Raw genomic sequence first — 18,045 nt, forward strand, 5'->3', positions numbered from 1 at the left:
ACTTGGTAGGTCTGAGGGGTCATTGGAATGTGGTTGGGAGGGGGAAGGGGGAGGCGTAGAGGTCTTTAAATTTTTAGAAGCTGGGCTGCCGAATTGGAGAACCTTAAGAACATGAGAAATACGAGGAGTAGGCCATGTGGCCTGGCAAGTCCACTGTACAATTCAGTAGAATCATGGCTAATCTTGGGCTTCAGCTCCACTTTCATGCCCGCTGCCCATATTCCTCCACCTCCTATGAGGTCACAAACCTGTCTAACCCTAACCCAGCCTAACAATGGAGCACCACAATTGTTTGGAGCAGAGAACTTTGAAGATTCGCAACCCTTTGAGAACAATAAGTACAGTACAGGAATAGGCCCTTCGGCCCTCCAAGCCTGCGCCGATCATGATACCTGTCTAAACTAAAACTGTCTGCACTTCCGGGGTCCGTATTCCTTTATTCCCATCCTATTCATGTATTTATCAAGATGCCTCTTAAAAGTGGCAATCCCCACCCCCTGGCAGCATATTCCAGGCACTCGCCACCACCACCACCCTCTGTAAAGTGGAGTGTTATTACAGACAGCTGAAGGGTTATGTTGTTTGATGCAAACCACCAATGGTTGAGATGTGCGGCCGAAGTACCTGGCATCACACTGGCTGCACTTGACCAAGCCATGCTTGCAAAATGCAGATCTTAATGTCTAACCTAGATGTGATTTTGTGATTGAGCAGTATTTGCTGAACAGTCCTGAGTGCGCTAAGAGTTGCACTAACAACCGATTTAACATGATCTGTTTGGATGCAATCGTGGCACAGTGGTTAGCACTGCTGCCTCACAGCTCCAGGGACCCGGGTTCAATTCCAGCCTCGGGTGACTGTCTGTGTGGAGTTTGCACTTTCTCCCCATGTCTGTGTGGATTTCCTCCGGGTGCACCGGTTTCCTCCCACAGTCCAAAGATGTGCAGTTTTAGTTTAGGTGGATTGGTCATGCTAAATTGCCCCTTAGTGTCCAAAAAGGTTAGGTTGGGTTACAGGGTAGGGTGGAGTTGTGGGCTTAAGTAGGGTGCTCTTTCCAAGGGCCGGTGCAGACTCTATAGGCTGAATGGCCTCCTTCTGCACTGTAAATTCTATGATTCTGTGTCAGGCTTGTAATATAATTTTTGTTTGCTGGAAGCTACATATCTTCATATGCAGGAACCTGCCCTCTGCAGTCAAAAGGAATATGTCCAGACATTGCCCCTTTCTTGATTAAACGAGGATGATAGGACCCTGTCAACATCTCTACTAATCAGAACAAACTTGCCAAACAATCAGCACATCTTTTTATATATATATATTGTTGTTCCCTTTGAAGTTGTGCATTCTCGTTCGTATCTGTGCTGATGAATGCAAGATCCAAAGTTTTGACATGGAGTCTCTTTAAGTGTTACACCTTTGCTGAAAAGAGCAACACTAAACAACCTCCAGTTTTAAAGATGTGCAAACATTGCTACAGTACAATTTTTTTAGGTCATCTTAAAAATCTATGTAAAGTTTTAGATGTATTTTCTATATTTCTTGTCTTCCTTAGGTGAATCTCATGAAAATACATTATCACTTCAATTATATGAATCAATAGCTGATATTCATGGAACCAAACCTTGTATAAACAACATGTTAGTTGAAGAAAACATGGCATGCTTTACAAAGAAGTAAGCATCTTTGATTCTTTTAAAAAATGCATGCGTTTCTATATTAGTATTTAATAGCAGTGATCAATGTGATTGTGCTTTGATTTGCTTTTGAAGCTCTAACCCTTTTTATGCTTTGCCTGTGCATTATATAACCGCTTATAGTATATCATCTCTTGTGCATCGTAAAAAATAACTGTTGGCGTTTGCATTCAACTGGAAACTATAGGTTATTTTAAAATCTAGAGTGGCAATAATTGTTATCTGAGAACAGGAAGTAACTTAGAAACACTATCCCTTTTAATAACGTTGTGCTATTTCAAGACTCTGAAGTCTTTCTAACTCTTGGTTGTGCCAAATTGCTTTCAGGTCAGAGGGAATTGGAAGTAAGCAGGGTGTTTGTGATGCAAGAAAGCTGTGTTCTGTGCCATTTTGTATATTCAGTAGATGGTGTTGAGATTCTCCAGGGCTCTTGGAAGTTTCCAGTGTTGTCATTAGCTTGTTTGATCTTCAATTGGTGTTATCACTCACTTTGCAGCTAGTTCTCTCCTATTAATATGATGCCAATGATAGACAATATATAATATTGTTTTTTTTAAAATAAATAGTTTCTCACCTTTTCAGTGTTACTTCCAAAGCAATTCCACAGATAGACATGTAGAGTGCAGTGACAACGCACTGAACACTTCTGCCAAGCAAATAAATGAAGCTGAAGTAATACATGTTCATGACGCCATTGCAAATTGCCAGCAGCTTGGAGAGAATTTTCCTGGGATAGTAACAAGTAGAAATGCTTCAGATTTTGTTCAGCAACTGGATGTGAAGGTGACATGTGTGGCTTCACCCAGCAGTATATTTGTGCAGCAGTTAATGTCGCAGCATCAGCTGAAAGAGTGAGTATCATTCATTACTAAAGAAATACCAGGCAAGTGGGACCTAATTCCTTTTATGTACAGTGCTACATTTTTCACTGTTCTTCCAACTCCCTGTGAAGGGATGCAAATGGCTGCCTTAACCCTCCGATTCAGTCTCTGGGTTGCAAATGGTCTGCCTTAACTTTCAGATGCAGACACTGTTGTTAATGAAGAATGCATTTTCTTTATCTTTGGTAGGCCTGTGTTTAACGGCTGTCATGATTGTTGTAAGATCTTAAATATTGACTAGAAGAGTCCTTGCAGTTCACTGGATTCCTTCTTCATCTTCGGCACATGTTTGTGTGTGTAGCAGCCAATCAGGCTGAAAAAGTACTGCACAGCAACCTACTTTTAGTTCATAAAAATAAAATACTGCAAATGTTGGAAATCTGAAATAAAAACAGAAAATGCTGGATAAACTCAGCAGGTATGGGAGCATCTGTGGAGCGAAACCGAGTTATCTTAAGAGCCCAAATGACTTACTTTTAGTAACTGTTCCAATCTCATGCACCCACAATGCTTGTTCTTGTGTATTATTCAATAAGACTGCATCTCCACCTACGTGTACGCATGTACTGTGTATATTCCCTCTGCTGCAGAAAAATACTTTTCACTGTACTTCGGTACATGTGACAATAAATCAAATCAAATCAAACATTGTTACAGCTGTAGCTTTAACATATAAAATTATGAAGGGAATAGATAGGATAGATGCGGGCAGGTTGTTTCCACTTGCGGCTGAAAGCAGAACTAGGGGGAATAGCCTCAAAATAAGGGGAAGTAGATTTAGGACTGGGTTTAGGAGGAACCTCTTCACCCAAAGGGTTGTGAATCTATGGAATTCCTTGCCCAGTGAAGAAGTAGAGGCTCCTTCATTAAATGTTTTTAAGATAAAGATAGATAGTTTTTTGAAGAATAAAGGGATTAAGGGTTATTGTGTTCGGGCCGGAAAGTGGAGCTGAGTCCACAAAAGATCAGCCATGATCTCATTGAATGGCGGAGCAGGCTCGAGGGGCCAGATGCCTACTCCTGCTCCTAGTTCTTATGTTCTTTATGGTTAGTATCCATAGAAGGGCAAAAGCATCTGTTCATTTGATAATATGATTGTATGATTGATAATATGATTTGATAATTTACTTACTGAAAGCATTTTTACCAAATCCCTTTATCTATTCTTCATCTGTTCATTTTTGTAATATGTATTTTTCCTCACTTTTATTGCTGACTCAGACCGCCTGGATGTGTCATACAGAAACTGTAAAATTACTAGATTAAATAATAACCCGTCTTAAAACTGAACAGTATATTTAGAATTTTAATTGTGGACAGTAATCCTTAAATATTTTAACCATCATAATAATAGGAATGAAAAGAGGCATAAAGCTTTACAGGAAGGTATGAAACAGAATATGTAAAATTGATAGAACTGTAATGTTCTCTCCAGTTTGCAGGAGGAAATGAAAGTTGTGTATTCAACATTGGAACAAGAAGTTGTTGAATGGGAGGAAAATATGGACTGTGCATTACTGGTTTTTGAGCACAGAGAGTGGCGAAGAGGAAAAGTCACCAAAGTGATCTCCGATAAGTTTGTGGAGGTAATTCCTTGCTGTGGGTTCTATCTGCATATCTGGTAATGTTTCCTGGGGTTCAATCAGACAAGGGGTGTTGCTGTAGAACTTTGTATCTTTGACAACTTCAATAAATGAGCATGTTAGATGCAGGTTTCAGTGTTGGCAAATGGAGGTGCATTACACTTCGGCTGGAAGTTTCCGACCATTCACGCTGGCGGGATTTTCAGGCCCCACTGACAGAACCCATCGTGGGTTTCCCAGCGGTGTTGATGGATTCAATGGAAGTCCCATTGACAGCAGCAAGACCAGAAGATCCGGCCAACAGTGGGTCACCTCCTGCCACTGGGAAACACAAATTTTGGATGATTCCGACTGTTACATCAATAGTTACCCAGAAAAAAAACTAGAAGAATTTAAACCACTTGTAACTTCTGGGTAACTATTGTAGTAACATAATCTTCCCCTCCCCTCCAGGCCCGACCCGAGAAAATGCACCCCATCCTGGCCTGATTCCCACCTTTCCCTCCAGGCATGACTCAACCTCCAGCCCTTCCCCAAATCCTACCCAGTTACCTTATACACATACCTTCTCCTGGCTTGTCAAAGATGGTTAAACTTGGCTGTACCTTTAAACTTACCGCAGCTAGTGCTATAAGGTAAAAGGGAGTGTGGTTTACTTACCTGTGACGGAGCTGCCCTCGATGGTAGACCCCAGGAGAAAGCTACACTACATAGATCTTGCTTGACCTGAGTTGGAAGATCAGGCAAAATAATAGGATCTCGTGGATTTCCAGGTAAGTCATTTTGAGTGCAGTGTCAATCTGACTCAATTGCCTCTCCCATCAAAACGTACGACCCACCATGCACCTTTTTGGGGATCTCCTGAACGGTGCCAGTAATTTACATAATATGGGTATGCATTTTTAATACATTGTTATGTATAGCTTAAATTTAAGATACTTGTAATATTCAGATACACTATTTATTAAAGCATCGAGTTGTTCTATCTAAGTAACTTTTTTTTAATAAACAATTTTATTGAGGCATTTTTGGCATTGTAAACAGTAACAATGTACAGTAATGTGCAACTATCACCACATAGCAGAAACATAGTGGAAAAGACCACCCCTCACTCATAAACAGTACCCGCCTATTTATCCCTCCTCTTCTGCTCTAATCTACCCCCGCTGACATTTAATTCCCCGCGAAGAAGTCGATGAATGGTTGTCACCTTCGGGCGAACACTAATACAGATCCTCTTAAGGCGAACTTAATTTTTTTCCAGCCCTATAAAGCTTGACATGCCCGAGAGCCATGCTTCGGTCTTTGGGGGCTTTGAGTCCCTCCATGCCAGCAGTATGCGTCGCCAGGCTACCAGGGAAGCAAAGGCCAAGACGCTGGCCTCCCACTCCTCCTGAACCCCCGGGTCTTCCGAGACCCCCAAAATTGCCACCACTGGACTCAAAATTGCCACCACTGGACTCATCACACCCTAGTTTTCAGTACCTGGGACATGACGTCCGCAAATCCCTCCCAGTATCTCCTAAGTTTTGGGCATGCCCAGAACATGTGGGCGTGATTCGCTGGCCCTCCCGCACACCTAGCGCATTTATCCTCCACCCCAAAAAATTTACTCATCCGGGCCACTGTCATGTGGGCCCGGTGGACGACCTTGAACTGAATCAGGCTGAGCCTAGCACATGTTGCAGTGGAATTTACTCTACTCAGGGCTTCCGCCCATACCCCCTCCTCCATCTCCTCGCCGAGTTCCTCCTCCCACTTGAGCTTCAGTTCCTCTGTCTGGGACTCCTCCCCTTTCATAAGTTCACGGTAAATATCGGAGACTTTCCCCTCTCCTACCTCTCCCCTAGCCACTACTCTGTCCTGGATCCCATTTGGCGGGAGACTTGGGAAGGATGGGACCTGTCTACGTATGCAGTCACGCGCTTGCAAGTACCGAAAGTCATTCCCTCTGACTAGTCCGAATTTCTCCTCCAAGGCCCTCATGCTTGAGAAGCCCCCCCCCCCCCCAGAACATATCGCACATCCTTCCCACCACCGCCCGCCACCACGCTCGGAATCCACCGTCCATACTCCCAGGGCGAATCGGTGGTTGTCGCATATTGAAGACCAGACCAATGCTCCCACTTCCCCTACATGCTTCCTCCACTGGCCCCAGATCCGCAGGGCTGCCACCACTACTGGGTTGGTGGAGTACCTGGCCTGCGGGAGCGGTAGGGGGGCCGTGACCAGGGCTGCCAAACTGGTGCCCTTGCACGAAGCCGCCTCCACTCACCCCCAAATAGACCCGTACCCACCATCCAACTCCTTACCATGGCTATGTTGGCCGCCCAGTAGTAGTTGCTGAGGTTCGGCAGCGCCAGCCCCTCATTACGGTTCCTCTCAAGCATCGCTTTCTTCACCTGCGGGGACTTCCCCGCCCAGACAAAGCCCATAATAATCTTGTTGACCTTTTTGAAGAAGGACCGCGGGATAAAAATTGGGAGGCACTGAAAAATAAACAGGAATCTTGGGAGGATTGTCATCTTTACCGTCTGCACTCTCCCCGCAAGTGATAGCGGGAGTGCATCCCATCTCCTGAACTCGCTCTTCATTTGTTCCACCACTCTAGTCAAATTTAACTTATGCAGCCTGCCCAGTCTCGTGCCACCTGTATCCCTAAGTATCGGAAACTTTCTCCGACCATCCTAAATGGCAGCCCCTTCAACCTGTTCTCCTGGCCCCTCGCCTGCACTACAAACATCTCACTCTTAGTCATGTTCAGTTTGTACCCTGTAAACTTGCCAAATTCTCTCAATATTCCCAGTATACTGTCCATCCCAGCCAGCGGGTCCGATACGTACAGGAGCAGGTCGTCCGCGTACAGCGGTACCATGTGTTCCACCCCTCCGCTAATCATTCCTTTCCACCCCCTCGCAGCTCTCCAGGCAATCGCCAGCAGCTCTATGGCCAGTGCAAACAGCAATGGGGAGAGTGGGCATCCCTGTCTGGTCCCCTGGTGTAGTCTAAAGTACTCTGATGTTATCCTATTTGTCCTCACGCTAGCTTTTGGGGCCTGGTAAAATAATCTAACCCAGTCAACAAAGCCCTCCCCCCAAACCCAAACCGTCCGAGTACCTCCCACAAATAGTCCCACTCCACCCGGTCAAAGGCCTTCTCGGCATCCATTGCCACCACTGCCTCTACCTCTCTGCCCTCTGTGGGCATCATGATCACATTGAATAGTCTTCTCAAGTTGGCTACCAGCTGTCTGCCTTTCACAAACCCTGGTTAGTCTTCCCCGATCACCTCCGGGACACAGTCCTCAATTCTAAGTGCCAAGACCTTAGCCAGGAGCTTGGCATCGACGTTGATCAGGGAGATTGGTCTATATGACCCACACGCTTCCGGGTCTTTATCCCGTTTTAATATCAGCGAAATGGCAGCCTGTGACATCATCGGGGGTAGCCTCCCTCTGTCCCTCGCCCCGTTAAATACCCTAGTCAGCACCGGCCCCACTATCTCCAAGAACCTTTTATAGAACTCCACTGGGTATCCATCCGGCCCCGGGGATTTACCCGACTGCATGCCCTTCAAGCCCCCCAGTACCTCCTCAGCTCTGATCGGGGCCCCCAGTCCGTCTACCAGCCCCCTACCCACTTTTGGGAAGGTCAGACTGTCTAAGAAACGCTTCATCTCCTCCGGCTCCCCAGGGGGTTCTGAGGTATAGAGCTTGCTGTAAAACTCCCGAAACACCCTGTTCAGTCCTGACGGGTCATCCACTCTGTTCCCCATACCGTCCACTACCCTGCCTATTTCTCTGGCTGCCTCCTTCCTCCTGAGTTGCTGCGCAAACATTTTACTAGCTTTCTCCCCATGCTCATAGACCACATCCTTTGCCTTCCTGAGTTGTTCCACTGCCTTGCTCGTGGACAACACTCCCAACTCGGCCTGCAGTCTCCGTCTATCTCTAAGTAGGTCCTCCCTCGGGGCCTCTGCGTATTCCCTATCTGTCTGGTGGATCTCCTTGACCAGTCTGTCCATCTCCGCTCTGTCCATTCTATCTCTGTGGGCCCGAATTGAAATCAGCTCCCTCCTTACCACCGCCTTCAGCGCCTCCCACAGGGTCGCTGCTGAGACTTCCTCTGTGTCATTAACCTGCAGGTAGTCCTGCATGCACTTCCGCAGTCTCTCGCCCTCCTCCGCTAGCAATCCCACGTACAACCTCCATTGCGGGCGCTGGTAGCTCCCTTTGCAGACCTGCAGATCAACCCAGTGTGGGGCATGATCCGAGATGGTGATCGCCGAGTACTCCGTATTTTTTTACCCCGCCTACACATTCCCTGCTCATGATGAAAAATTTGATTCTAGAGTATACTTTATGAACATGCGAGTAGAACGATTACTCCCCTCCTGTCGGCTGTCTGGCTCTCCATGGGTCTACCCCCCCCCCCCCCCCCCCCCCCCCCCCCCCAAATCTGCTCCATGAACTCCCTCAGTTCCTTTGCCACCGCTGGGAGCCTACCCGTTCTGGAGCATGACCTGTCTAGTCCGGGGTCGAGGACCGTCTTGAAGTCCCCACCCATGATCAGCTTGCGTGAATCTAAGTCTGGGATTTTCCCCAGCACCCTTTTAATGAAGTCCGCGTCGTCCCAATTTGGAGCATATACATTCACCAGGACTACCCTCACCCCCTCGAGCATACCCCGGACCTAAAAGAAAATCTACCACCTCCGTCTGCAATTGTGTCCTCTGCCTCAAATTGAACCCGTTTATTGATCATGATTCCATCTAAGTAACTTGACCGTTGTCAGCTGCGAATACATGTTGGGGAGAGAAGACTTGTGTTTAAAAAACGTTAAGTTTAGATGTGTTTTCAATGGGTGACCCATGCATGGTGTGACATACACCTATTTCCTTGGTAATTGTTAGATTGCAAAAGAAATGTGTTTTTTTTTCGCGCGTTACTACAGAGTTTGAAATTACGATATTATAGAGAGGCCAAGTTAGTTTTTATACATGTGTTGCTGTTTATAAAGTCATGTGTTTTAGTACATTCAACTGAGTTTAGTTATTTTTGCAGGTGTTCTGCTATGACTTTGGAAATAAAGAAACAGTGAGCATCTGCTTGATAAGGCAATTAAAAAAAGAATTCCAATTTGGACCTCTGGCACTTGAATGTTCTTTATCATGCATCAGGTGATTTTTTAAATTCCTGTGATTATTATAGTTTTGCCATTTTGGGTGAATATTAAAAGGCACCATTTTGAAGATAACAACAACATGTTTGTATAGCACCGTTGACATAATAAAACGTCCCAAGGCATTGCACAGGTGAATGATAAATAAAATATGGCATCAAGCTGCTGAAGGAGCTATTGGGTCAGATGTCACAGAATTTTGGTAAAGGAGGTAGATTTTTAAAGAGTAAATGACAATAGCAAGGTAGAAAGGTATAGGGAAGGAATTCCACAGCTTGGGACCCAGGCTGTTGAAGGCATGGCCATCAATGATGGAATAATTCAAATTGGGGATGTCAAAAGAGCAGAAGGACAGTAGTGCACAAATAGGGGTTGTGGAGCTGGAGGAGATTAGAGACAGGAGGGCTGAGGCTCTGTAGGGACTTGAGAGCCAGTGTTGGTCAATGAGCGTATGGGTGAATAGGATTGGGTGTAATTTTCAGACAAAAGTAGTAGAGAATTGGATGACTTCAAGAAAAATCGAATGTGGATAAGCCAGACGTGCATTGAAATTGTCAAATCTAGAGGTAACAAATCTGTGACAGGAAATCACTGTCATCCTCCGACCTGGGTTCCGGGGTCTCCAGTGTCGTGTGAAGTGCTGGCGTCCAAGCTGCTCTCCTCGTCGCTGCTCGGCTTGCGGGAGGCGATGGGGGAGCCTCTGGCTGTGGCACTGGCAGGGGACGACTGATGGACCCACCCCATCTCTAGCTCCTGCAAGACAGCATGCATGATTAGACCGGGGTGGGGGGTTGACGCGTGTCACAGGGAATCGCAACCCACAACACCACCTCGGCGACACCCCGTTCCTCCGTCAACATCCAGGGCCCTCTGCTTGGCCACTGAGGGGCTGCAGGTCAGGCGGTCCCCCTCCTGTCTTCTCCCGCCACCGGCAGTTGTGCATGTCAGCCTTTGAGTGTGAATCGCAAATCTGGCACCATTTCTCAGTAGAATTGATTGTGTTCCATGTGGCACCGGTGCTAGCCCCTTCGCAGTAGTGGAATCTGTGCCGGTGTGGCGCCAGTTTTTCGGTCCTAAAAGTCAACGAATTCTGTGTTCGCGTCAACACTTAGTCTCTGAAACGGAGAATCCCGCCCATTGTTTTTTAAACTAAATTCAGCTTTTTCTAGTGAAAGGGTGATTGAAGTTTTATTTGAGAGAGATGTTCATGTACGATGAAGTGAAAATTATCTGAATGATTTCATTGTTTTAGACCAGCTGGAGGGAGCTCAAATTGGACAGCAACGTCGTGTGACTTTCTGGGAGAAATTCTGGTTGGAAGTTCAGTTCTTGTCAACGTTGAGGTCTGTTTATCCATAAAAATAAAGTCATAATTGACAAGCCAAATATTTTGAAACTTAGATATTTTAGATAAAATGATGAATGAATATCTGTCCTCTACACTTTATATGAGGGCTGCATTTGCTGCAACTTTCTGGATGAATGCCTATGGAAGATCAGCTCCAGTTTTTAAAATATTTTTGAGCTGTAAGGTGTTCTCTCCGGTTTCCATTGCTGAAATGTAGTATGTACATACAAGAAACAAAATTTTCAGTATGTTATTATTGCTTTGAACATGTTGTTGTCATGTTTTAAAGTTCATAAGAAATATGAGCGGCTGTGGGGCCATTTGACCCATTGAGCCTACTCCAGGATTCAATAAGATCATTGATCGGATTGTGGCACTTTCCTACCTGTCCCCATAATCTTTCACTCCCATGGAGATCAAAAATTGAACACAATCAATGATCCAGCCTGCACTGGTCTCTGGGGAAGAGAATTTCAAAGATTAATAATCCTCGAGAGAAAAGATTCCTCCTCCTATGAGTCTCACTGGGGAACCTGTTATTTTTAAACTGTGCTCCTGACTTCTGGATTCCACCACAAGAGAAGTATCTACTCTGTCAAGTCCCCATAGAATCTTTTATGTTTTAACAAAATCACCTATCATTTTTCTAAATTTCATGAGTCCAATCTGCTCAACTTTTAGACTTTCATCCCACGAATCAGCTGAGTGAACCTTCTCTGAACTGCTACCATTGTAAGTATATCCTTCGAGTAAGAAAACCAAAGTTTTACACCGTACTCTGGGTGTGGTCTCACCAATGTTCTGCACAAGGTAGCCAGACTTCCCTACTTTTGTATTTCATCCCCTGTTTACCTACATAGTTATAAGTGGGTTATTTTTGATTAGATATCGTTTATAGTATAAGGGTCCAGCACATAACAAATTTAATGTGGAACTTAGTACATGTGGGGAGGCGCGATGATTTAGTGATATTGTCACTGGGTTAGTAATCTGGAGACCCAGGGTTAATGCTCTGTGGGAATTGAATTCAAATCCGACCACAGCGGATGGTGAAATTTGAATTCAATAAAAATCTGGAATTAAAAGTCTAATAATGATTACCAATTGTCGTAAAATTCCCTATTGTCCTTTAGGGAAGGAAATATGCCTCCAGACCCACAACAATGTGATTGACTTTTAAATCCTCTCTGAAATGGCCTAACAAAACCACTCCGGGCAATTGGGGATGGACAATAAATGCTGGCACAGCCAGTGATGCCCACATCCCATGCATCCAGACCCAGTGTGAAGCATCTAGTAAAACTGAGCATGGGAATAGCTTCTAGCCTGTACCCTTTACTGTGCATGTGTAAGTAATTCTACTTGTCCATAAAGACTTGGATCAGTTAACCTACTGAAGACTACAGAGACTTCCTTAACAAATACGATCTGTAACTAACACCCTCTGAACATTGGTAGTGAAAAGGACAATCTGAGCACTTAAAGAACTGATTTTAACCCTGCTTGGCAAACACAAACTAGGCAGGCAGTGAAAATGGCCGCAGCGATTTCCTCTCTCTGATCCTACCATCCTATGTTGTAATTTTCACTTCTTCAAAAGAGAAGGTGAGAGTGACATGTGCTAGAAGGCAGCAGTTTGCTTCTTTATATATGCAGATCAGTTTCCAATTAAGTAACTGGTTTCAAACTGCAATTGTAACTTGAGGCCTGTGTGAGGAAGTTGATACTTCCTTGTGAGGCCAGATTGATGGATGAGGAGAGCTAGGGCCAGAAGAGGCCAAGAAAAGGTACACTTATTGTTTTGGGTTAAGGCTCTCTTTAGGGACCAGCAGGAGAAAAGGTCCATGAAGCCTCCCCAGTTTCCCTGGCAAACTCTTGTCTTTGTATCTTTCATTTGTGAAGTCAGTAGAGGTAGAGGACGCGATCTGCTGGCCATGTCGCACCCGACCGGGAGTATGGCATGGCCGGTAGATGCCGGGTGATGCCTCCTGCAGGCTTCCCGGCAGCCACTACCCCTCATGGGATCTACCCAAGTCCCACAAGGTGGCACGATCAGAATCCTGCCCACAATGGGCGGGAGCAAGCTGCACTTGCGTAAGTAGGCCTTAAACATACTCACCTGGGGGTCTACCAGCCTAACAGCATCTAACAGCCTCCCCAGGGAATCCTCAGCCTGGCGCCATTCAGCACTGGTCTACACAAATGTGGACCAGGTGGAACAGCACCTGGGCTCCCAGGATATCGATGGCCCATGGGTGGTCAGGGACCGTGAAGGGTGGCCCCCTTGGCCCTCCCCCTGGAACGTGAACACGCATGTTATCCTTTCCTACTCTTTGACTATACCTCTGACTATTTAAGACCATAAGACATAGGAGCAGAATTAGGCCACTCGGCCTATCGGGAATGCTTCGCCATTCAATCACAGCTGATATGTTTTTCATCCCCATTCTCCTGACTTTTCCCCATAACCCCTGATCCCCTTATTAATCAAGAATCAATCTCTCTCTGTCTTAAAGACACTCCGTGATTTGGCCTCCACAGCCTTCTGCAGCAAAGAGTTCCACAGATTCACCATGCTCTTGCTGAAGAAATTCCTCCTCACCTCAGTTTTAAAGGATTGTCCCTTTAGTCTGAGATTGTGACCTCTTGTTCTAGTTTTTCCTACTGGTAGAAACATCCTCTCTATGTCCTCTCTGTCCAGGTCGTGCAGTATCCTATAAGTTTCAATAAGATCCCCCCCCCCCCCCCCCGTATTCTTCTAAACTCCAACGAGTACAGACCCAGAGTTCTCAACCATTCCTCATACGACAAGCTCTTCATTCTAGGGATCATTCTTGTGAACCTCCTCTGAAACCTTTACAAGGCCACCTTTCCTTAGGAGAGCAGTGCAAGTAGAAGCTAAAGCCAACAATGCCTGAAATTGGTATTTTAAGAAAGTGTCTCAAACTGCTTCTGCCAGTGGATGGAATGAACATTTTAAGCTCCTCATGGTTGACTTTGGGATGTGTATTGGACATCTTTCTATAAATAACGCAAGGTTTTTTTAATCTACTATAGATCCGGAGGACATATGTCAAATTTTTGTTTTTTTTCTAGCAGAAAAGGTTGCCACCTTTAGTCTCTGGATTTGGCAGGGAATTGCTCAGTCAATATCACATGGCAGTTGCGGTATGAAAAGCGGACTACATTTTTAAAAATCCTAATGTTGAGGAAATGTGTATATTAACCTAATAATGCTGGGTAATTAGTACTAAAGTTTTTTTTTAGTTTGTCAATCTGTTTGTCAATCTGGGCAGCAGGGTAGCACAGTGGTTAGCACTGTTGCTTCACAGCGCCAGGGACCCGGGTTCAATTCTCGGCTTGGGTCATTGTCTGTGCGGAGTCTGCACGTTCTCCCTGTGTCTGCATGGGTTTTCTCTGGGTGCTCCAGTTTCCTCCCACAAGTCACTAAAGACGTGCTGTTAGGTAAATTGGACATTCTGAATTCTCCCTCTGTGTACCTGAACAGGTGTCAGAGTGGCGAGTAGGGAATTTTAATATTAACTTCATTGAGGTGTTAATGTAAGCCTACTTGTGACAATAATAAAGATTATTATTAGTAACTTCCTTGCAGTTGGTTTAAGAGATAGAACTAGCGCTTCGATGGTTAAAAATATCCCTTGTATTTAAACTTGATTTTTTTTTTAACTTGCAGGAAACATCATCTAAATCTCCTCTGCAAGTGAAACTCTATGCCAAGGATGAAATTGGACAGTTTATCAACATAGCACAGTATTTGGTCAAGAAAGGTCTGGCCTTACCTCAGAAAATGTAACTAAATCTTTTGTTTTATCTGATTGAATGCTATTTTGTTTTACCAGAATAATTCACCTTTGAGATGAAAATCTCCAACCGTAAAAATAATTTTTGTTTCATCGTGACGAGTGGAATGAAGAAATATCAAATGTATTGTTTTTTTTAAAGGTGGAGATGGGAAGCAAGAACTCTTTACAAAATGTTGTGTTTCCAAAGTTGCATTATTGGCAATACAATTGATACATTTTAAAGTAATGAGTTGAAACAAAATTGCGTTCTCATTACTTGGTTTTAATTACATTTTGGTGATGGTGGTGTGGTAATGTCACTGGATTAGTAATCCAGAGGCATCGCTAATGCTCTGGGGATCAATCCCACAACGACAGCTGTATGAATATTCTTTAATTGGAAAATTAGTCTCAGTAATGGTCACTGTGACCACTACCATTGATTTGTGATAAAAGCCCACCTGGTTCACTGATGTCCTCTTAGGGAAGGAAATTTGCCATCATAACCTGGTCTGGCCTACATGTGACTCCAGACCCACATCGATATGGTTGACTCTTAACTTCTCTCTGAAATGGTTTGGTAAACCACCCAGTCCAGGATTAGGTAATAATTGCTGACCTTACCAGATGATACCCACATCCCAATTAAAGGATATGGAACCTCCCCCAGTTTATCTCTCAACTTATCAAATATGAACCAAATATATATATGTATATATAATATATTTATAAATAAAAATATATATATATATGTACATAATCAAAGAAGATAAAAACAAATACGTTAGTTTAAACAACTATGATATTAAACTAGCTCCATTATAACCTAACCCCTTTATCTCTTGACCGTGTCCAGATCTTTAAAGAGCGGGATCAATGGCCACCACCTTTGATAGAACCTCCCCACTGAGACCCTAATAGCATATTTAATCTTCAGATGCAGAGTGACATCATGTCCTGCAGCCATGTGGATGCGTTAGGTGGCATGGAGGAGCTCTAATTGGGCAATATTTGCTCCCTGGCTGTTAGAGGCAAATGTGAGAATGTCTGCCCTTATCCTCGAATGGAAGATAGAGAGTCAGAGACTCCAAATATTGCTACCAGTGGGCAAGGTTCTAGGCCCACCTGTAAAATCTTAAATCTCATATTAAAAGAGGACACTCCGTATCCAGCAAGCTTAGGACAGGCCAAAACACGTGCGTGTGGTTAGCTGGTGTAAGCAAGCAGCGATCACACTTGTTCTCCACATTTTGAAAGAATCCACTCATTTTCACCTTAGTTCAATGTGTTCTATGCAATACTTTGAACTGAATCAAACTCGGTCTGGCACAAGATGAAGTGGAATTCACCCTGTAAAGGGCTTCCCTCCAAGCCTCTTCAGTAAGTACAGGGCCTAGCTCCCCAACCCATTTCTCCTTCACTCCATCCGGAGGGGCAGGATCCAAAGAAAGTATAAGCCTTCACAGGTTTGAGTTCTGTTCTGTTGTGCCAAGGACAGGAACTTTTACAACTAAGAGGTGGGTACGGTCAGGGGGAAGGAAGAAAAATCTCAAATTTGAAAGAAAAGAAAAAGATTGGAGCCAGTCAAACTAAATTTGTCCGTTATTCGCTCAAGGCTGGCAAACCTCTTTTAAAAAAAAAAAAGAGTCCCCAAAGTGTACAAGACCTCCTGCCCCCAAGACCTGAAAGATGGGTCCCAGATCAAAGGCGCAAAGAGGTGATTGCTGTTGATCGAGGATAGTGAGAGAAGGTTGGAGTGCTGCCGGAACTGCTTTCAAATCCTGAGGGAGGAGGTGATCACAGAACTCCAGGGAATACCTGCAGGGGAGGGCAGTGGTGTGGCTATTATGTCATGTAGGGAGGAGGTTGTGGTACCGAGCCTCCATTTTACCCCAAATCGAGCCAGGGTCACTAATCCAGTGCAGGATTTTCTGTATGTTGGCAGCCCGATAATAAAAACAGATTTGCGAGCGCCAAACCTCCCGATCGCCTGTCTTTGAGGCAGAACGCTGCGGACTCTGGGACACTTGCCTACCTAGATAAAAGTTGAAATTAATTTGTTAACTGTAATAAAAATGATTTGGGCACAAAAATGTAACTACATTGAAAAAAATTAGAAATCTTGGAAGCATATCTTGCAAGAGTCAAAGGAAGAGTACTCCACCTCTAAGTCCACTTTAACATTACCGATGAGGCTTGAATAGTTCAGTTTGTGAAGCAAAGTCCAGTTATAAGCTACGCAGATCCTAAATCCCAAGGTGTTGGAAATTAGAAGGTGAGACACGAAACGACAGTGTACTAAGTTGAGCCTCTCTGGCTGATGAATTATGGAAAGCACTCGCGTTTACCCGCATTTAATTTGTACCCTGAGACGGTGCCGATTGTTGTGACTACCCTCATGTTGTCTCTCTCATATACCTGATCTCCTCAATAGACAACAAGAGGATACTCACAACATTTGGCACTTACTCAGGTTAGAAATTAAATGCAGGTAAAACTGAGTGTTTTAATAATAATAATCGCTTATTGTCACAAGTAGGCTTCAATTAAGTTACTGTGAAAAGCCCCTAGTCGCCACATTCTGGCGCTTGTTCGGGAAGGCTGGTATGGGAATTGAACCCGCGCTGCTGCCTTGTTCTGCATTACAAGCCAGCTGTTTAGTCCATTGTGCTAAACCAGCCCCTGAGTGTTTTCTGGTGAATCCATTAGCCATATATGATATATACAGATTATCAGCATAGAGTGAGGCCCGGTGCTTCACTTCCTCCCGGTGTATATCCTTCCACCCCTCTGATGACCTCAACGCTATCGAGAGGGGCTCAATAACCAGTACAAATAGCAACGGGGAAAGAGGACAGCCCTGTCGTACTCCTGCCTAACGGGAAATATTCTGATACTATGACTTCAGGTTCCCTGGGGGGGGGGGGGGGGGAGAGATGAGGCAGAACAATGTTCAGAGGCGTCGGACATTGGCCCACAACTGTCAGTCTTTAATAATGCCTGTCTGGCTTTATAACCAGGAGACAGGACTCCATCCAGGATGCCAGGACTTTGGCCAGTAGCTTAACGCCCATGTTAAGGAGTGAAATGGATCGGTATGACCCACACTTTACTGGGCCCCTACCTCCTTTAAGGAACACATAAACTGAAGACTGGGTGAGAGTCGAGGTAGTGGACCCCTAGACAGCGAATCATTAAATATATCCATTATTAGAGGTGTTAGCTGCTCTGAGAGGGGCTGACACTTAAAAGTTACATCCCTTATTCCGAATCCGAGGGATTTTTCAGGAGGCAGTCTGCTTCTTGAGTTGATGCGTAAGAAGATGACCCACCTTTTCCCCATGTTCTTAGAAGGTGCTCTGGAACGATGCAACTCGTGTATGACTTTGTCCATAGATATTAATTCAAATTGGAGTTGTAAATTCTTTCTGTGCATCATTAGATCTAGTGTTCGGGCAAATGAATATTGACGGTCAACCTCCAAAATGGGGTCCACTAGCCTTTGTTGTTCCACACTCTTCAATTTCATGATGTGAACTAAGGTTTCACGACGTGG

The 18,045-nt window shown here is 44.7% G+C and overlaps 1 protein-coding gene across 1 annotated transcript in view; it reads left to right on the forward strand.

The window, feature by feature from the left end:
- Positions 1-18,045, forward strand: part of rnf17 (ring finger protein 17) — a 199,192-nt gene that overhangs the window by 67,036 nt on the left and 114,111 nt on the right. The window contains exons 15-20 of the mRNA XM_072475912.1: positions 1,553-1,673; positions 2,291-2,545; positions 4,011-4,161; positions 9,221-9,336; positions 10,591-10,681; positions 14,381-14,496. Coding sequence (XP_072332013.1) covers positions 1,553-1,673; positions 2,291-2,545; positions 4,011-4,161; positions 9,221-9,336; positions 10,591-10,681; positions 14,381-14,496 — 850 coding nt within the window. The remainder of the gene's footprint in view (positions 1-1,552; positions 1,674-2,290; positions 2,546-4,010; positions 4,162-9,220; positions 9,337-10,590; positions 10,682-14,380; positions 14,497-18,045) is intronic.

This window comes from Scyliorhinus torazame, chromosome 15 (genome assembly GCF_047496885.1).
Source record: "Scyliorhinus torazame isolate Kashiwa2021f chromosome 15, sScyTor2.1, whole genome shotgun sequence".
Classification (NCBI taxonomy): domain Eukaryota; kingdom Metazoa; phylum Chordata; class Chondrichthyes; order Carcharhiniformes; family Scyliorhinidae; genus Scyliorhinus; species Scyliorhinus torazame.